The 19050-nt window shown below is 41.2% G+C and overlaps 1 protein-coding gene across 5 annotated transcripts; it reads left to right on the forward strand.

The window, feature by feature from the left end:
• Window positions 1–200: 200 nt before the first annotated feature.
• On the forward strand, window positions 201–14941 carry LOC122912658 (tripartite motif-containing protein 34-like). 5 transcript variants are annotated; one of them, XM_044258688.1, is made up of 9 exons: window positions 203–430; window positions 1217–1347; window positions 2759–3338; window positions 4169–4264; window positions 5113–5343; window positions 11107–11129; window positions 12357–12457; window positions 12763–12789; window positions 13106–14941. In XM_044258688.1, the coding sequence occupies exons 3-9, from the start codon at window positions 2919–2921 to the stop codon at window positions 13669–13671; spliced, it is 1464 nt and encodes a 487-aa protein (XP_044114623.1). In that variant the 5' UTR covers window positions 203–430; window positions 1217–1347; window positions 2759–2918; the 3' UTR covers window positions 13672–14941. The 5 variants fall into 5 exon arrangements, with proteins under 5 accessions (XP_044114628.1, XP_044114627.1, XP_044114623.1 ...); XM_044258690.1 differs by having other exon boundaries at window positions 2850–3338; XM_044258691.1 differs by lacking the exon at window positions 2759–3338.
• The last annotated feature ends 4109 nt before the right edge of the window (window positions 14942–19050 follow it).

The following is a 19050-nucleotide window of genomic DNA, read 5'->3' on the forward strand; positions in this document are numbered from 1 at the left end:
CCAGCACCATGGACAGGTTGGACCAGCTCATCCTTCGCGTGGGAGGTGTCCTGCAGAGTGGTTAGCTGTACCCCTGGCCTCTACCCACTAGATGGCAGTAGCATAACCCAGGTAGGACAACCAAATCTGTCCTCCGGCCCAACGCCCTTGGGAGGAGCCCTTCCTCTCCCACCTGTGAATTGTTGAGAGGAAACATTTCTTTTCCAGCGGCCCCATAGGGTCGGCTGCTCATTGGTTCCAGAAGCTCCTTCCCCTTTCATTTCCCTTTTATCGCTGAGGATTTCACTTTCATTTCCCCTCCAGCGGCTCAGGGGGAGTGGCTTCAGGCTGACCCAGCGGCCTTTTTGGTGAGGAAATGCTGACCGTGCCTGCCCTGGTTTTTCTTCATCACTTAAATCTGGAGCCAAGACTTCTCTGAGGGGGCTTCAAGGTGCGTGGGGAAGTTAACGAGGAGGGGGGCAGGCAGTGGGAGACGCCAGAAGGAAGGTACCATGTGAAGGGGTGTGAGTTCAGTGTGTGACCCAGTCTCGGTCTGAAGGGAAGAAGAGCCAGTTTGTGGACTTTGTGTTGTGAGTGCAGAGTCCTGATTCTGGAGATGGCCTGGAGAAAAAGGAGCGCCCAAGAGGTGGGGGCGTTCTTTCCTGGAGGGGCCCTTCTTTCTCCAGGTTGCATCCGCCGTCCTCATCCCCTCCTGTTCTGTAGTTAGAATTTTCTACCTCAAGGCGGGGAACTGGAATCCTTTCCCTCTGTCACGCTCTCTTCCTCTTTCTCAAAAATGAACAGAAAGTTACCTTCTGTTCTGCCCAGCTCTTCTGCTTGAAGAAAAGCCAGTAGAAGAGGTCCCTGTGTTCTAAATGTTTGAAAACCCAGGCTCCTAGAGTGGAGCACCACACAGAATGGAGTTTGGGGGGCAAGCATGGCAGGGCTCGTATCGAAGCTGATTCTCTCATTCCCTGCCCCCTGCCCGGAACCAACTGAAGGGCTGTTTGCGGCCTTCCCGAGAGGTCTCAGCTGCTGGCCTGTAGGGTGATGTGCCTGCCACCTGCCTCTGTGGCCCCCATTCACCCTGTGTCCTTCCAAGTGTCAGTCTCAGGGGTCTCCCTGCACATCCCTGCATAGGTCCCTGTCCTCTTGCTTGCAGGAGGTTTGGCATTCCTCCTCTGCAGACACACCGTTGCATGGTTACCTCAGTTCCTTACTATTTTTCTTCATGCAGAGCTAATGAACAGGAGCTGATTATTGCTCAGAAGGAGCCCAGAGATCCAGTGGTCTTGCTGTGAAATTTGCGTCGTGACTGACAGTGATGACATCCCATCTTGAGCTCACTTGGGAGCAATGTTCATATTGGTGGGTTGGTTACATACCTTCTGACACATGTACCTCCAGTACCTCTACTTTCCAGAAGTCTCTGTTGCTGTCTTCCTGGGGTCTATGCTTTACTCCTGAATAGGGTCCATTTCTGCGCAGATACTGATGTCCCTCAGGGTCCAACACAAGGCCGAACACCTGGCATGAACTTTATTTATTTAAGCGATTGATTTATAGGAACTAAAGCTGCTGGTGTAAAAAAAAAATATATAACAACGAATATGCATTCAACATGGAGTAAATGTTAAATACATATAGGAGCTTACAGTTGTGTTGGGGAGAGATTGTAAACAGACAAATAATTGATAACGTATACAAGAAGGGGACTAATTATTATGGGGTAACAGTTTTTAAGTGTCATTAGTTTAGTGTTTATCACACCTACCGGACCTCTGAAAAATAATTCTGAGGACATTGTTTTCACCCTAATTGAACTTAGTGAATGAAATAATCTTTATAAACTACTTCATTCAATTTACACATTTCAATAAAGTACTCTGTTTCTCAAGGACTTGTATAAAGAAGAAATGGGTCAAAGTGATGTATAAATTATAACTGGTTCTACAATTCTTAGTGATAAAATTCTTTCCCTATTGTGGCCTTGACTGTTTCTGTGAGTGTCTCTGGGAGTAAGTATGAGGTAATGGAAGGGTTCTGTATGGGACAGATAATATGTGGAGGTAATCTTTTCTTATGTGGAAACTATCTGTGGTACCAACATTTAACTACTGGAGAACAGATAATTAATGGAACAAAAAGATGGAATGCTGATAAAAAAAGAGGTCTAATCAACTATGGAGATCGGAGGAGTTTTTTTTTTTTAAGATTTTATTTATTATTTGGCAGAGACCGTGAGAGAGGGAACACAAGCAGGGGGAATGGGAGAGGAAGATGCAGGCCTCCTGCTGAGCAAGGAGCCAGACGCAGGGCATCTGCAGAAGGCAGCCGCTTACCAGCTGAGCCACCCAGCTGCCTCAAGGAGGTTCTTTATATGTTCCTCAAAGGTGGTGTTCCTGTGCCTTCCAATGTTAAGGATACAGCAGTGAATAAAAAAACAATAGGCCTGATCTATGTGTGGATTATATTTTAGGCATAGGGTATTTAAGAAAAAGATACCATAGAGTGATAATAAGAAAGTATGGCAAATGTGTAGTGAATGATGTATTGGTAATTGTGCTATAGATAAAATAATCATTAGGTCCTTCTGACGAAATGATACTTAAGGAGACCGTTGGATGAAGTATATGAGGAAGTCATGTACAGATCAAAGGATGGGTCATTCCAGGCCTAAAGAAGAGCAAATGAGAAGCCTGGGGCATTAGCAGTTTACCCAGGCCACTGAATTTCGTTTCTTCTTTTTTTTCCTCCCCCTCTTCTTTTTGTCCTTCAGCATTTCGGTTTTGGCCAATCCTTAATATCTGCACAATTAGAATCCTTTTTATTCCTGTCGTTCTTACCTCATCCCCTTTCAATTTGACCAGCCATCCAAGAACGTTTAGGCAAGAAGAGCTCCAGGACTAAGGACTGGAAGAAGCCAGGGGAGACATACTATGGCTTCAAAAATCCTGAACATACAAGATGAGGTGTCCTGTCCCATCTGCCTGGAGCTTTTGACAGAGTCCCTGACTCTAGACTGTAGACACAGCTCCTGTCAAGCCTGCATCACTGTGAATACCACAGAGGCAGAGATCAGCCCAGGAGAGGAAAGCAGCTGTCCCATGTGCGGTGTCAGATACTCACTTAGAAACTTACGTCCGAATCAGCCTCTGATCAACATGATGGAGAGAATCAGAAAGTTCAAGTTGATCGCAGAGGAGAAGATGAAGAAAGACCTCTGTGTGCGCCATGAAGAGAAACTCCTGCTCTTCTGTAAGGAGGATAGGAAGGTTATTTGCTGGGTTTGTGAGCGGTCTCAGGAGCACCGTGGTCACCACGCGTTCCTTGTGGAGGAAGTAGTCAAGGAATATCAGGTAGGGCCCAGGATGGAGGGAGGAAGAGAGGAGGGTGGTACTTGGTGGGAAATCTCACCTTTCCATCCTTCTGTACACACCTTGGCACCACGGTACTGAATCCTGTAATCTCCTTCCATGTTTGTCTCTTACACTATGCTCAGCTTCCAATGCATGAAGGACATTTCCACGTATTCTTTCCACTTACATAAAGGATGAGCCTTGGGATGCCTGTATGGAGAGTTTAACCTCCCAACTCTTGGTTTCAGCTTGGCTTGTGATCTCAGGGTCATGAGATCTGGCCCCACATGGGGCTCCCTGCTCAGTGGGGAGTCTGCTTACCCTTTCTCTCTTCCTCTGTCCCTTCCCTCACTCCCCTTCTCTCTCTCTCTAATTAAATAAATCTTAAAAAAAAAAAAAAAAAAAAAAAAGATGAGCCTGGAGTCTTGAGCTTACTCTTGGCCAAGGATGAGAGATCCCCCCCCCCCTTTTGTTATGTGGGTAGAGAGCTTGGCTCTCATTTTTCCCCTCAGCAGGATGGTTGCTCTTCGGCATTGTGGATTGGATTTGGAAAGAGTGTCACTAAGAGTATAGAATTTTTCTCATGACATCAAAGTCAGTTCTCTATGAAAAGAGAGAACTAGGCTACTCTTGGTGAGGGATGGTGACATCCAGGAGCAAAGAATGTATCCTCCTTAGCTTTTCTTTATCATAGATTCTAATCACAATTTCTGTAAATGATCTCTTCAGGAATCAGTCTGATTTCTTCCCCATTTATTCTTTGCTGAGAAAGCTCATAGAGTGATGATGAGTCCTGCTGTGAGTTTTCTGATGTGAATTCTCTTTCACAGGAGAAACTCCAGGCAGCTCTGGAGAGGCTGAGGAAAGAACAGCAGAAAGCTGAGAAGTTCAAAGCTGACATCAGAGAAGAGAGGATTTCCTGGAAGGTAGGAAGAGACTCTTCCTTTCTTTTCTTTTTTTTTTTTTTTTTTAAAGATTTTATTTATTTATTTGACAGAGATCACAAGTAGGCAGAGAGAGAGGAAGGGAAGCAGGCTCCCTGCTGAGCAGAGAGCCCAATGCCAGACTTGATCCCAAGACCCTGAGATCATGACCTGAACTGAAGGCAGCGGCTTAACCCACTAAGCTACCCAGGCGCCCCTGGAAGAGACTCTTTCTAAGGGTTTTTTGACACAGGAATCTTGACAGGATCTTCAGTCCAAATCACAAGCCCCTTCCTCTTTGCTGCCTGACACAGAATGCATCCAGAAGCCATTTGATTAGTTTTCCTCTTTGTCTTCTCCCTGTTACACAGAGGACTAGAGAGCGGACATGTTAAAAGCACACACAAGTGTTTGAAATTGGGAATAAAGATAGATTCTGGGTGAGGAAGGATGGAAAATTCTGTCTTCCATTCCTCTTTTCCAGTGATTCTCTGAACCTGCAGTGAAAGGCAGTGGGCAAAGGACCAAGATTTTCCCCAAAGTTCAAACTTGGAAGTGTGGTAATTCAGGGAGGCGTGAGTGTTCAGTACAGCCACCTACAACCTAAACCTCACTTAGGTTTTATATTTCATCCCAGGGTTGGCCTAGATAAGATAGTGTGAGGCCTGTTTTGATGGGTGCTAAAGGGGAAATAGGAAAAATGCCCAGCTTTCCCCAAAATTGGCCCCATGCCTCCATTTCCCTCTTGGTTGGAACTCAGAGAAGAAATACTTCTTTTCCTAGCTCCTAACCCCTTATACAGGTTTTCAGGCAGATAGACTCTTGACCTCTTTGTTTATCCAACCTTGCAGTACCAGATACAGACTGAGAGACAAAGGATATGGGCTGAATTCAATCAGCTTAGACGCATTCTGGACAGTGAAGAGCAGAGAGAACTGCAAAAATTAGAAGAAGAGGAGAAGAGGATATTGGACACCTTGGCTGAGGCTGAGGCTGAGCTGGCTCAGCAAACCCAGTTGGTAAAAGATCTCATCTCCGATCTAGAGCATCGCTGTAAATGGTCAGCAGTGGACCTGCTGCAGGTAGGAGGAATGCCCCAATCTGGAGTTCTTGAAATTCAGTCTAAGCTACCTTCTTTTCTGTGTCCTTGGGCTCTAATCTTCATGTTTTCACAGAGGTTCCTTTGGCTTTGTGGAACCCTTCTTTGCCATCCATTCACGATATCATGGACCATTGAATATAAACATTGCAGGGGAGTGTCCTACTTTATTATTTAATGAAGTAAGGGAATACATGGAGAGAAGATCCATGGTATCCAGTGATACTTGCTGGACCCCTGTTATCTGTGATCCAATGTTGACAATTGTCACGTTCTTTTCATTCATCTTAGCCACAGGCAAATACATGCATTTTCAGGTATAAGAAATGTATCCTTTAAAAAAAATTAAAAATCTGTACTTATTATTTCTCTTGTTAGATTTTTTTAAAACATGGAAAGATAGAACATTGAGTCTTTGCTTAGGAGGATGGGCAAATGTATAGATAGGAGGCATTATACTTGAGAGGTGAGAGTCTGTGTGCAAGTGTGTATGCGAGTGTGTGTGCCAGAAAGTCCGCTGGTGTCGGGAAAGCATGCTAGTGCAAATCTATAGACACTTGAGAGAACAATTTAAATTCATACAGGTTTGTTTTTTTTTTTTAAGCCTTAATATTGTGACTATGATCCTGAGGCATGGTAGAGAATTCCGGATTTTTCATATTTTTTGCTTGATTATCTGTCTGTCTGCTCCCTTTTCTTTTCTGGATTTCCAAACGCTATTTTATTTATTTTTTCTTGATGTCAAGCAGAAAGCAGGATAATTGATTTCACATGTTGGCTGCTTTCCTTTGTCTCTGATGCTTGTATCTAAGTTTTTTCCTTTTCTCTTTTTTTTTTCAGTTCCCTTTACTCTTTTCCTTTCTTTTCTTTTCTTTTTTTTTTTTTTTTTTTGATTTCAGATTACTTTGGAATAGAGGTCACAAAATCTATTTTTTTTAAATTTTTGTATCAAAATCACCTGCAGTACTATAAAAACCTGAGGTCCTAAGACACATTGTAGTAACATAGCTTTTGCATTTTTTTTTTTAAACCAGGATCTCTAAGTGGCTATAACACCAAACATACTTTAATAAAAAATAAATAGGTCTTTTCAACAAATTGGGCTACAAAAACAAGATCCACATGCCACAAAATGCTGGTAGACTCCTACTTGACACTGCATATAAAAATTAACTCAAAGGTAGATGAAAAACCTAAGTGTAAGTTAAAAGTCAAAAATTCTAAGACTCTTAGGAGAAAGCATAGGTACAATCTTTGTGACTTAGCATTAGGCAATAGCTTTACAGATAGGGCACCAAAAAACAGAAGCACCAAAAAGCAACCAAAAATAAATTAGAGCTCATCAAAGTTAAAAACTGTTGTACTTCAAAGGAAACCATGTAAAAGTGAAAAGAACATCTCACAGAATGGGAGACAATATTTTCAAATCATATATTGGTTAAGGTTTAGTGTTCATGATATATAGAAAACCTCTCACAGCAGAACAATAAAAAGAGAACCTGGGGCTCCTGGTGGCTCAGTCATTTGAGCATCTGATTCTTGGTTTCAGCTCAGGTCAATGATCTCAGTGTCTTGGATCCAAGCACCACAAAGAACTCTGTGCTCACAGCAGAGTTAGCTTGGCCTTCTCCCTGCTCCTTCCCCACCCCCTCCTCCTGGCTTGCCCATGCCTCTGCTCTTTCTCTCAAAATAAACATAACTTAAAAAAAAAAAAAACAGTAAAAAGTCAACCTAATTTAAAAATAAAGGACTTGAGGGGTGCCTGGGTGGCTCAGACTGTTAAGCTTTCACTTGTGATTTTGGCTTAGGTCGTGATCTCATGGGTCAAAAGATGAAGCCCTGAGTCAGGCTCCACACTCAGGGTGGATTCTACTTGGGATTCCCTCTCCTTGCCCCTCTCCCCACTCACTTGCTCTGTCTCAAATAAATAAATAAATCTTTTTAAAAAAGGACTTGAATAGCTGTCTCACCAGAGAAGATCTATAAATAGTAAATAAGCACCTGAAAAGATGATTGATATCTATCAGGGAAATGTAAAATCAAAACCACGGTGATAATACTATCGGAAAAATGGACAATACCAAGAGTTGACAAAGATGTCAGGAATTAGAACTCTCCTGTATTGCTAGTGAAGTTGTAAAATGATGACGCTGTTTCGGCAGTTCCTCACAAAGTTGAAGATAGAGTTACCATATGGCCCAGCAATTCCATTCCTGGAAATGAAAACATGTCCACACTTAAACTTGTAAACAAAAGTTCATGGCAGCATTGTTCATAAAAACCCAAAAGTGGAAATAAGCCAATTGTCCATTAACTGAAGAATCAAGGTAATGTAAATATTACAAATAATGTAATATTTTTTGGCTCTAAAAAGAAATTAGCACTAATAGATGATACTATATGGAAATATAAGTGAAAGAGGGCAGACACAAAAAGCCCTTATTGTACAATTCCATTTATACGAAGTCTGTAATTGATAAATCCATAGACGCAGACATTAGATTAGTGAATTGCCAGGGGCTGGAGAGGAGGCAATAGGAAATGATTGCCACTGAGAGGAAGGTTTCTTTCTTGCAATAATAAAAATGTTCTGGAATTAAATAGTGGTGATGATAAATGTATATTGTACATATACTAAAACATACTAAATTGTGCACTTTATAGTGCTAGGTCATTTTTTTTGATATTTTATTATATCTGAGTAAAAAACAAAAACTTTGCAGGCTTATTCCTTATCCCTGGTTTGTAGAACATCCACAAGCTCTTCACAACTCTTTCAATTGTCAACTTCACGAAGACTCTTGTATTTATGTCACTTTTCCAAGCATCTGTTCCACTAAGCCAGCTTAAGTTGGTAACTGGTTACTTGTAATAAAAACAGTGCTCAGTAGATAAATGTTAGAAATTTTATGGGATTAGCTTCCCCTATTTAGGTAACAGCTTCAAAGAATGACAAATGGGCTAAACCAAGGGGCTTTTTCACTAGATTAGGGTGTTTGGGTGTTCCTTTCCAACTTGTAAAGATACATGCTGTGGATAGTAGTATGTCCCTTAACCTTCGCCCAAGAGTTCTTAAACAGCTTTTCTTTTATCTGGATCTTCACTGTAGTGATTGGGGTGGGTCATTTTATCATATGCTTTTTGTTTGCTAGAGGGGCTGTTGTTTGCGTGAAGGCTACACTCAACACTGACGGGGAAGAAAGAGCTAACAGAGAAATGCCAAACTTGAAAATGGATAAAAACTTAGATGAGATTTTAGGTTATTTACCTTAGGAAGGGGGCACTTCTGTTACTAATGTTTTTGTAACAGTTTTATTACATTGGGCCATTTTTTTTTTTTCAGGTTTTGTATCATGACACGAGTGAGTGACAATAGGCAGTTAAATGATGGCGTGAGGATGGCACCAATTATTTTTATCTGCTCAATGTCCATTCACTCTTTTCCTGGTAACACCACCTGGGATTTATTTCTGATGAAACAGAGCATGTCTTTTTTTATCCATGTACTTGTTTGGGGCTGAGATAATCAGCATCATGGAAGATGGATAGGTTAATCTTACATAAATTAGTTTACCTAATTCCTTTATTTCCACAAACTACACAGTTGGGCATTAGAAGTTGGGCGTATGACCCAATTTTGGTCAGTGGCTTGAGGCATCAGAATTGTATTGTCACTACATTGAGGAAAATTTTCCTTTTGCATGTGAATTATATCAGTGAAAATAATTTAAACCAGGAGATTTTCAAATTGCTATCAACTAAAGCCTGAGAATAAGGCAACAGACAGGGAAGAAAATCCCTGTCCAGATCCGTCTGTGACTGAAATAGTATTTCTCTGGCCACATGGGTTTTTTTAGAGGGGGTGGCAAGTGGGGTGGGGGTAGTTTAAGGCAGTGTTAGTTGGCTGCTTTTTCATGTACAACCAAACTATACTAATACAGAGAAGCAAAACCATTCCTTTGTTTTGATTGTAAATCCAGCTGGTTGCATTTAAGAGTAAGGCCAAGGAATATTGGTATATATTGTTAAAAACAAATCCACAGTGGTGATGATGTGGAAATGCACACTAACCAAAAGAAGTTAAGGATGTGGAAAGGACTGGCTTGGTAGGGTGTTCAGTGTTTGGGACAGGGACTAAGTGAATATTGGTAACATACTTGACAAGTGGACATAAGAGAGGACACAATATACTTGGTGAGTAGTAGGTTATATTTTAGAATTCTGAGCTTGTGGTACCTGTTTCTTTTCCATTGTGTATTGTATTAGCCTGTATACATGATTTGAGACAACAGACCATGATTAGATTATATAAAGTTTGGGATCAACAGCAACTCATGTGAGCTGAAATTTCGGGAGTGGAAGAGGTTACCTAAAAGTAGTGTATGGAGCAGAGCTTTGCTATATATCAACTATGTGTTCTGCAAATAAATATAGTTTTACTTCCTTCCAATATAAGTGCCTTTTATTTTCTTGCCTAGTTGCCTTGACTAGAACCTCTTTAAATAGAACCACTTGAAATAGAAGTAGTAAGAGTAGACATTCTTGTCTTGTACCTAATCTCGGGGGGAAAATTCAGTTTCTCATCATAAGGATGATGTTAGCCACGAGTTTGATGCCTTTTATCAGCCTGAGGAAGTTCTCCTCCGTCCCCCTCTATTTCTGTTATTACTCCTTCCCCCCCACCCCCAATCATGAAGGGATACTGAATTTTGTCAATTTTTTCCTTGTGTCTATTAAAATTGTCATGTGGTTTTTACCTTTATTCTGTTAACACAGTGAATTACATTAATTGCTTTTCTTATGTTAAACCAACCTTATAGTTCTGGGGTAAGTCCCACTTGACTATGGTGTGTATATATATATTCTTTCATATTGTGCTGGATTCAGTTTTTCAGTATTTTGTTGAAGTTTATATCTATATTTGCCAGTAGTTCACTTTTCTTGGGATCTCTTTGTCTTATTTTAGCATCAGAGTAGTACTGGCCTCATAGAATGAGCTGGGTACTATAACCTCCTTTTCTGGTGTGTTTTTTTTGGGGGGGGCAGTATTTGTAAAGTATTTCTGTTATTTCCTCCTTAAATCGTTAGCAGAATTCAGTGGCGAAGCCATCTGGGCCTGACTTCTTTCCAGGGAGTTCTTGATTTCGTCTAATCATGACATGTTTTTAGGTAGGACTACTTAGAATTTCTATTACTTTTTGAATCAGTATTGGTAGTTTCTGTGTTTCTAGGAATTTGTCCATTTCATGTGGATTATCTAATTTGTTGGCATATAAGTGTTCATAGGCTTTATATTCCTATTAATTTTTGTAAAAGTAGGCAGTAAAGTCTTCACTTTCATTCCTTATTATAAGATTTTTTTTAAAATTTATTTTTGAGAGAGAGAAAAAGAGTTTAGGAGCAGGGAGAGGAACAAAAGGAGAAGACAACTCCCTGTTGAGCAATGAACCTGAGGTGGCACTCGATCCCAGGATCCTGGGATCATGACCTGAGGCTCATGTCTGAGCCTAAAGCAGAGATTTAATCAACTGAAGCACCCAAGTGCCCTCATTCCTGATTTTAATAATTTGTATTCTCTGTTTTTTTCATGGTATGTCTGCATAAAAACTTGTCAATTTTGTTGATATTTTCAAATAGTTCACTTTAAATTTTTCTGATTTTCTCTAGTCTTTTTTGTTCTTTATTTCATTAATCTTGCTCTAATCTTTATATACTCTTTGACACATGTTTTCTCTCTTCTTCCTAGGACATGAGTGGAATCATGAAATGGTACGTTTGGGTGACCCAAGAGTGGTGCTTGTGTGTTAGGAAGAAAGGTTTGTAGCCATAAGAGTGTTCTGAGATGGTCAATCAGAATGAAAAATACTCCAAATCAGACAAATTTGGTTGTAGTATTCTTTTAAATCTCTGGTCATGGGCAATGATTGGAGTGTTCCCTGTCTATGGAGAGTAGATCAGAATTTGTGCTAGTAAATTCAGTGGTTGGGGTTCATGGAATTAGGGACAGTAAGAGTAATAGGGACAGGGATTTCAACTATCAGACTCTTGTGACTTGACTTTGCCCTTGTGCTCATTCCTGTATTCTATAGGTGCCTATGCTATCACATCGAAGTTTTCATCAGGCCCCAAAATAGGTTATAGGGTCAGTTCCTTTATATTTATTTTATTTACATGGAAATACAAAAGACTAGGTCATTCTATAGTTTTCTGTTTAGATTTCTAAAAACAAAACCTGAACCTCAGGGTTAGTGACATTGACCTTGGTGCCATAACTAATCTCTAATCACATGTTAGAAACCTACATGGGAAACTGTAGTTCTTGTGGCTTAAGTTGCTAACCCATCTGACAATTAAGTTCCTTAGAAATGCATGGAATTCTAACCATTTGTACTTCCGTGGCCATAACTTCTTTTTTGCCAAGTGTTTTTAACTTTTTTCAAGAGCGCCTGAAATCTCAAATGTTACTTGCAGGTCTCACCAGTGGGGTTTAGGTTTTGGCCTAGAGCACAAGCTCACAGGCTCTCAAAAAGAGACTTATGGATGTCACATTATAGCTAGGAACTGCAGCCTCCGTACTAATCCATCTGCCTGGGAAGACACGCATATCGCTGCCATGAAAGACCCACTGCAATTGACTTGCCCATATATTACATATCTTTTTTAGGGGTAGCAAAAGCTTTTTCTGCATGTTAGTTTATCAAATTTTCTACTATGTCCATGAGGTATCAAGAAAAAGGTTAATTACTCCATTTTTTGAAGAAGAAACTGTTGCGTTGAGGTAAAGACCTTCTCAAGATTACACAGGTAGTAAATGAGAAGATCGACATGAGCACATTTCTTCTGGCTTCAGCATCAGAACTCTCCCTACTCCCCGGCTCAGGCTTCTCAGGGAGGAAGGTTCACGTGCATCTGTGGCATGGAAGGAGAGAGAAAGGTAGTTGTATTGGAAGAATACAAGGTAAGAGATGTAGGGTCAACATTTTTTGTCATGCCTAGGAGTGAGATCTGGACACTGAAGAAGCCAAAAACTGTTTCCAAAAGACTGACGAGTGTATTCCATGCTCCAGATCTGAGCACAGTGCTGCGCATGTGTAGAGGTGAGGAGAGCAGGACAGGAGGGCGGAAGTGAGATTCCTGTGGTGTCAGCAGCTAACCTGGGGAGCTGGTATAGTTGCAAAGAGAGGATAGAAAGGAGGAGTGTATTCAGAGAAGGAGGGATATTACTGAGAGAGATGTGGTTCTATCTAAGGGGAAATGGCAAGGTGCCTAGTGCATCATCTCATTCACCAGTTCATAGCCTCACAGGGCTCCCCTCTGCTGGCCCTACTCCGGAGAAGAGATAGGTATTGGTGCTTAATCATTTGCTTCCAATCAACATCATTGAATCTTCTTATCATTTCAGAGCTAACACATGTCCAGTGCTACTGGGGTAAGAATCCCTGTGTTTCTAATGTCTTTTCAGAAACTTCTGATTTCAGTGTGATGTCATGATCTTAGGTCCATGCCTTTATATATAATATATATTCATATATATATTTCATATATATATATTTCATATATATTCACATATGTGTGTGTATATATATATGAAATACATTCCCCAGTGTTTCACCCCCTTCCCAATCCATCAATACAAGCTCTACCTGGCCATTTCCCATGTTCCCTCTTCACAATGTCACCCAGATAAACCTGCTCCATATTTAATCACCTGATCTTAATTTTTTTTTTTTTTTTTTTTTTTGCAGTGGACATCACACTGAATTCAATCAACTTAAATTTAAACCTTGTCCTTTCAGAAGATCAGAGACAAGTGATGTCTGTGCCAATTTGGCCTGTGGACTGTACTAATTTTGGTATCTTGGGGTCCCAGTATTTCTCCTCAGGGAAACACTATTGGGAAATAGATGTGTCCAAGAAGTGTGCCTGGATTTTGGGGGTATACTGTAGAACACGTTTCCATAATAAAAAGTCTGGTGTTAGACAAGGCACAAATCATCAAAGTGCTTACTCCAGATACAGACCTCAATGTGGCTACTGGGTTATTGGGTTACAGAATGAATCTGGGTATAAGGCGTTTGAGGAGTCTTCCACATCTCAACCCATGGTCTTGACTCTTTCCATGGCTGTTCCTCCCCATCGTATTGGAGTTTTCCTAGACTACGATGCAGGCATTGTCTCATTTTTCAATGTCACAAACCATGGGTCACTCATCTACAAATTTTCTAAATGTTGCTTCTCTCAGACTGCTTATCCATACTTCAATCCTTGGAACTGTCCAGGCCCCATCATCCTGTGCCCACCACATTCCTGAACCTTTTTAGCACCTCACCCACTTCTCTGTAGAGCCTCTTTTCCTGGGGCTCACCTACACGTTGCTTACCTGCACCCTTCTGAACACCTCTTCCTTCCTTTCTTTCTCATTACAGAATGGCTTTGTGCAGTGCTTTTCTGCATGTATTGAAATGAACATGCAACTTATCTCCGTCTAATTCAACTACCTTTATAGTTTGTTATCATTGTAGTTTAGTAGTTAGTTTGTGGTTTAAGCCTATGTTGTTAGTACCTTGATTTTTCCCCCCAGCAGATGACTGAGGTTCTGTTCGTTATTTTAATACAGGATAATTACCCTTAATCTAATCTTTATGTTCACTTAGTCTTTCTTTTGTGATCCTGAATTTCCCTTAAGCCAGTCCTAGATAATTTTTTTTGAGTGATTATAACTTTTAGTTTTAGCATTTCAATTAACGAAACTATTTTTATTTGTTTTTTGACATTTCCTATTTGCTTATCATTATAAACATATTTTCTTTCATAGTATTTACCCTGGATACGATAGCTGCTCTCAAGTCCTGTCTTCTTGTTGTAAATCCTTGTCATAAATATGACATCTGCGTTATTTTGGACTTGATCTCCATTGATTGATTGCCTTTGTTCTTGAGTATGGGCCTCATTAGTTTCTTTGTATGTTAAACAGTTTTAACATATATCTAAAATTCCCCCATGAGAATTGTGAATGAGATGTAAAGACTTTGGATTCTGCTTATTCTTCTGAAGAATATTTTTTCTCAAGCCTTTGGTTGAAATCAGATTCAAAATTCTCTCCTGCATTTTGCAGAAGCTGAAATCTCTGGTCGGTTCCTTTAGCTCCATTTAGGCTGCTTGGTATCTGTGTCAAATGTGTAGTTCAAAGAGTTGGTCAGTGTGTATGTACAACTTGAGACTTTCTCCTCTGAATCTCTCTTTACATTTTCCTACCATTTTTCAGCTGTTGCGATAGCCCCAAATCATTCTTCTTGCTTGTCAAGCTAGTAAATCTGTATGCTAATGAGTTTAAACTGTCCCACTCATTACCAGTTGTTTTGCTTTGAAATAAAAAGCTATAAAACCAGAAAACTCATCCAGTAGTATTCCCTTCTTCCAATTGTCTGTTACACCCTAGATTCTGTTTTGTCAGTCTCTAGTGCCTTCATGTTTTTGTTTGTTTTGCTTCATTTTTACAATTGTTAATGGTTTATAGTGTTGATCTGTAAGTTATAGGTGCTGTTTTGTTGAAATAAATACCTCCATTTATGGAAACAAAACCTCAGTTTTGCTTGCTTTGGATATTTTAAGTTGTAAGTTCAGTTGCTGAATTCTAGGTTTTTTTTTTTTTTCCTTTTTTGTTAACACAAACTGACAGATTTTATTCAGTGATTATACCGTTTTGGATTACCACAAATTCAGGAAGGGAACAATGATGGCATACAGTTGAGTGGTCAGTGCAGAGATATTAAGAATAGATGTATTTTTCGGTATATTTGGTTGAAATTGAAGGGGATCGGAGAGCTCAGAGTCCGACTGTCTGATGAGGAAAGCATAGTGGTATTGATTGTAGTGATCAGGGAAGGCACTTCCTTAGCCAAAGACCTCTTCTCTGTCTGGTACTTAACAACACAAAACTCACTGATAAGAGATCAGATTGGTGGTTGCTAAAGGCCAGGGTTTGGGGGTTGGCAAAATGGGTGAAGAGGATCAAGAAGTAAAGGCTTCCAGTTATAAAATAAGTCATGGGGATATAATGCATAGCATGGTGACTGTAGCAAATAGTATTGTGTTGCAAATTTGAAAGTTGCTACAAAAGTAAATCTTGAATGTTCATCACAGGAAAAATATTTTTCTCATGACCTCCTATGGTGAGATAACTTGATTTACTGTGGTGAACATTTCACCATGTATACAAATGTTGAATCAGTATGTCGTATACCTAAACTAATGTATGTTAATTATACTTAAATAAAAAAAGTATCAAAGGGGAATTATATGTATGTTATTGATACCAGAAGAATAACTGAATTTTTAAAAAAGATTTTATTTATTTGACAGAGAAAGAGTGAGCACAGGCAGAAAGAGTGGGGGAGGGAGAAGCAGGCTCCCTAGGGAGCAGAGAGCCCAGTGCAGGACTCAATCTCAGGACCCTGGGATCATGACCTGTGTCAAAGGCAGGTGCTTAAATGACTGAGCCACCCAGGCATCTCGAGAATAACTGAATTATATGATGTGACAGCAACTGTGTTCATAGCAAGAATGTATGATTTATCATCAAGATGTTCCAAGACTTTCATAGTTACATATCTGCATATCTATCAATCCTTATATGCAATAGCTTCTAATAGATTTGAGGCAACAAGCAACAGAATAGAGAAAGTCCCTCCCTGACCTCGTGAAACTTACAGTTAGGGGTGCAATGTGAGGTAGGGTTGATTACCACTGATAAGATCAGTAATAACACTAGGTTTCCCATGCACGTCTCTTTCTTGCCTTCCACTCCTGCATTTTCATTTTCTAATTCAAGGAATAGTGACTGAGTCCTCACCGCTAAGAGTAATCCTAGTTTTGGCAATGACTTCCAGAAAAATTTTAACATGGGAAGCCCTAGACAAAGCGCGTATGGAGTGTCTGTGGGCCACATCCCAGGCTACTGGACCGGTTCTGCACTGAGAGCAGCAGAGAAGAGAACTAGGCCTGGCTCTGCTCAGGGATGGAAAAGGTACTTTGAGGAAGACAACAGAGGAAAGTCAGAAAGTTCTTTGAAGCTTAACAATTTAATGACTCAGTATAATAATGTAGGATTTCTGCATGACTCTGCACAGAAATTCCTAACACCCTGTCCTCCCTGGGTTTGGAAGCCTTAACGGGGTGATGGTTGCTCTGCTTTGCAGTTTATTTGGTGTTTCCTAGTCTTAGAAGCTTTCCAAGTTCAAACTGAGGGATCTACAGCAGACGAAAAAACCAGAAACAACAACAACGAATACACTAACCTTGCTCCTCCTCCTCCTCCTCCTTTGGCCACTTCTGCCACCCAGAAGCTGACCTCACCTGGGAGATCAGCCAGAAGAGCACATAGGAAGAATTTCCATAAGGGACGTCTTGACAACTTTTAATAGAATGAGGGGCACCTGTGTGGCTCAGCAGGTTGAACATTCCACCCTTGATTTTAGTTCAGGTCTTGATCTCCGGGATCAAGGACCACCACCACCACCACCAACAAAATGAGATGCATGCTTGTTGTTAATATGAAGAGACCTCAGAAGTAGTAGCATGATAACAAGATCCTAATGATGAAGTTCTAGAATACAGGTGAGGTCTGGAGCTGATGACCAAGAAAAAATTCCTGAGATATCTTTGGTGCAATATGGTTTATTAAAGCATGGGGACAGGACCCGAGGGCGGAAAGAGCTCCTGTCCCAGGGTTGTGAGGGGTGGCAGGTTATGTACCATGGAGTTGGGGGAAGGTAAAGGAAAGGGAGGTTTCAACAGAACTTTTGTATTTTATTTTTATTTGTATTTTTTTTTTTAAGATTTTATTTATTTATTTGACAGAGAGAGATCACAAGTAGGCAGAGAGGCAGGCAGAGAGAGAGAGGAGGAAGCAGGCTCCCTGCTGAGCAGAGAGCCCGATGTGGGACTCGATCCCAGGACCCTGAGATAGGGCCTGAGCGGAAGGCAGCGGCTTAACCCACTGAGCCACCCAGGCGCCCCCAGAACTTTTGTATTCTAAAGAGGACCTACAAGATACTGGATACCAAAGGCCTTGCCATTGCCAAAGTCGTTTTGCCCTCCAGCAAAGTATTAGTGGATGGGAGATTCCTAGAGAATGTCACATATGTCCCACCAGGAGTGGGGGTGGGGGAAGGTTGGAGGATGTCAGCTTTTGCTTTGTCCTCAGCCAGCCTTCTGTTTCCTCACCACCCCACAATGATTTTCCTGATTCCTTTTTATTATGCTAAGATTATAAAGATTGTATGTTAAATAATAGTAGATGGCATTGCCCAGCAAATGACACTGCCTACAGTTTGATCTTCCCAGCATCTTTAGCAGAAGGGTTATTTTGGCAGTACTGAATTCAAATTCTGAAGGTCAGCCTCACTGTCCTGCCAGTTTGGGATGGTCACTGACTGTCCCATGGAGGAAATTTCAGAGTCCTTTAGCCCTTTCCTCTCACATGCCTAATAGGATTAATTTACCTTAGGTGAATATAGAAGAGTAGAGAGCATGTCCCCAGGGCTGCCTTAGGGCAGCCTTCAGCGTGGGTCCCTCCTTGTGGCAAAGGAGGAATTTTATTCCCCTCTACAGGGGAAAGCCCATTTCTCGGATAAAAAGTTGGGCGGATTTGTGTGAAGTTATATTGTTCAGGTAAGCCTAGTGCTCCAAAGGACTGATTACCTTGAAAAGACAGGAGAGCATCCTCTTAAGAGTGGAACAGACAAGGAGTTCCACCACTGGTTCATTGGACTGGCCCTGGGCAGAGCGCCTTGTCACTTCCTGGAGTCCCATGCGCAGGCCTCCCATTGGTCTGTGGTGTCTCTCCTCCTTTCCTGCCAGTCCGGCAGAATTAATTTTCATTTTCACTTAGCACTTCAAGAGCTTGGTGAAGATTGGCCCCTAGTTTGTTGAGAGAATCCTGACCACACTTTGGCCTGCCTCCACGCTTTCCCCAAGGAGCCACGACTTCTCACCTGGTGCCTGAAGGTGTGTGGACTGGTTTGCCGAAGGCAGAGGTGGGGAGAACTGAATTTTGGAGTGAGTTTAATGTGTGTTCAAGCAGCTGCGGTGAAGGGTGGGTGGGGACAACAACCAGCTTGCAAGCTTCCTGCTAAGAGTGTGGGGGTGGGGTGGGTGCAAGAGGCCTGGGGAAGTTGGGGGAAGGGCAGTCCTCAAAGAAGGGAAGTTTGATGGCTTGAAAGGCTTTGTGCTTTCCTGGAGTTAACCATTATTTCTACAGGTTGAATCTACCCTGGAGATTCTCCTTCTCATTCTATAATTCTGAATTGCATGTCGCTGAGGACCAAACAGAATTCTCTGTTTTTCAGAGGTAGAAAGTTCCTTCTCTCCACAGCAAGAAGAAAGGCAGAGGGATCTTTGAATCCTAACATTTTAGTGCCCGCTCGGTAACACTGTAGCGTTTCTGCATGACTCTAGATAAATTCTCATCACTTTGGTTTGGCCATGCTTAGGAGTTTGATGGGTGACAGTTGGCAAGCCCAAGTCAGTAACCTTACTCATCCTCTGCCAGGGCCATATCGGCCACCCGAGAGATCAGGGGCAAAGGAATAACTTTCCAAATGTGGTATCTTTTCTAAATTTAATTTAATTTAGTCTTATTTTATAATGTTCAGTTAGCCACTATATAGTACATCATTAGTTTTTGATG

The sequence above is a fragment of the Neovison vison genome, chromosome 7 (assembly GCF_020171115.1).
Source record: "Neovison vison isolate M4711 chromosome 7, ASM_NN_V1, whole genome shotgun sequence".
NCBI classification, from domain to species: Eukaryota; Metazoa; Chordata; class Mammalia; order Carnivora; family Mustelidae; genus Neogale; species Neogale vison.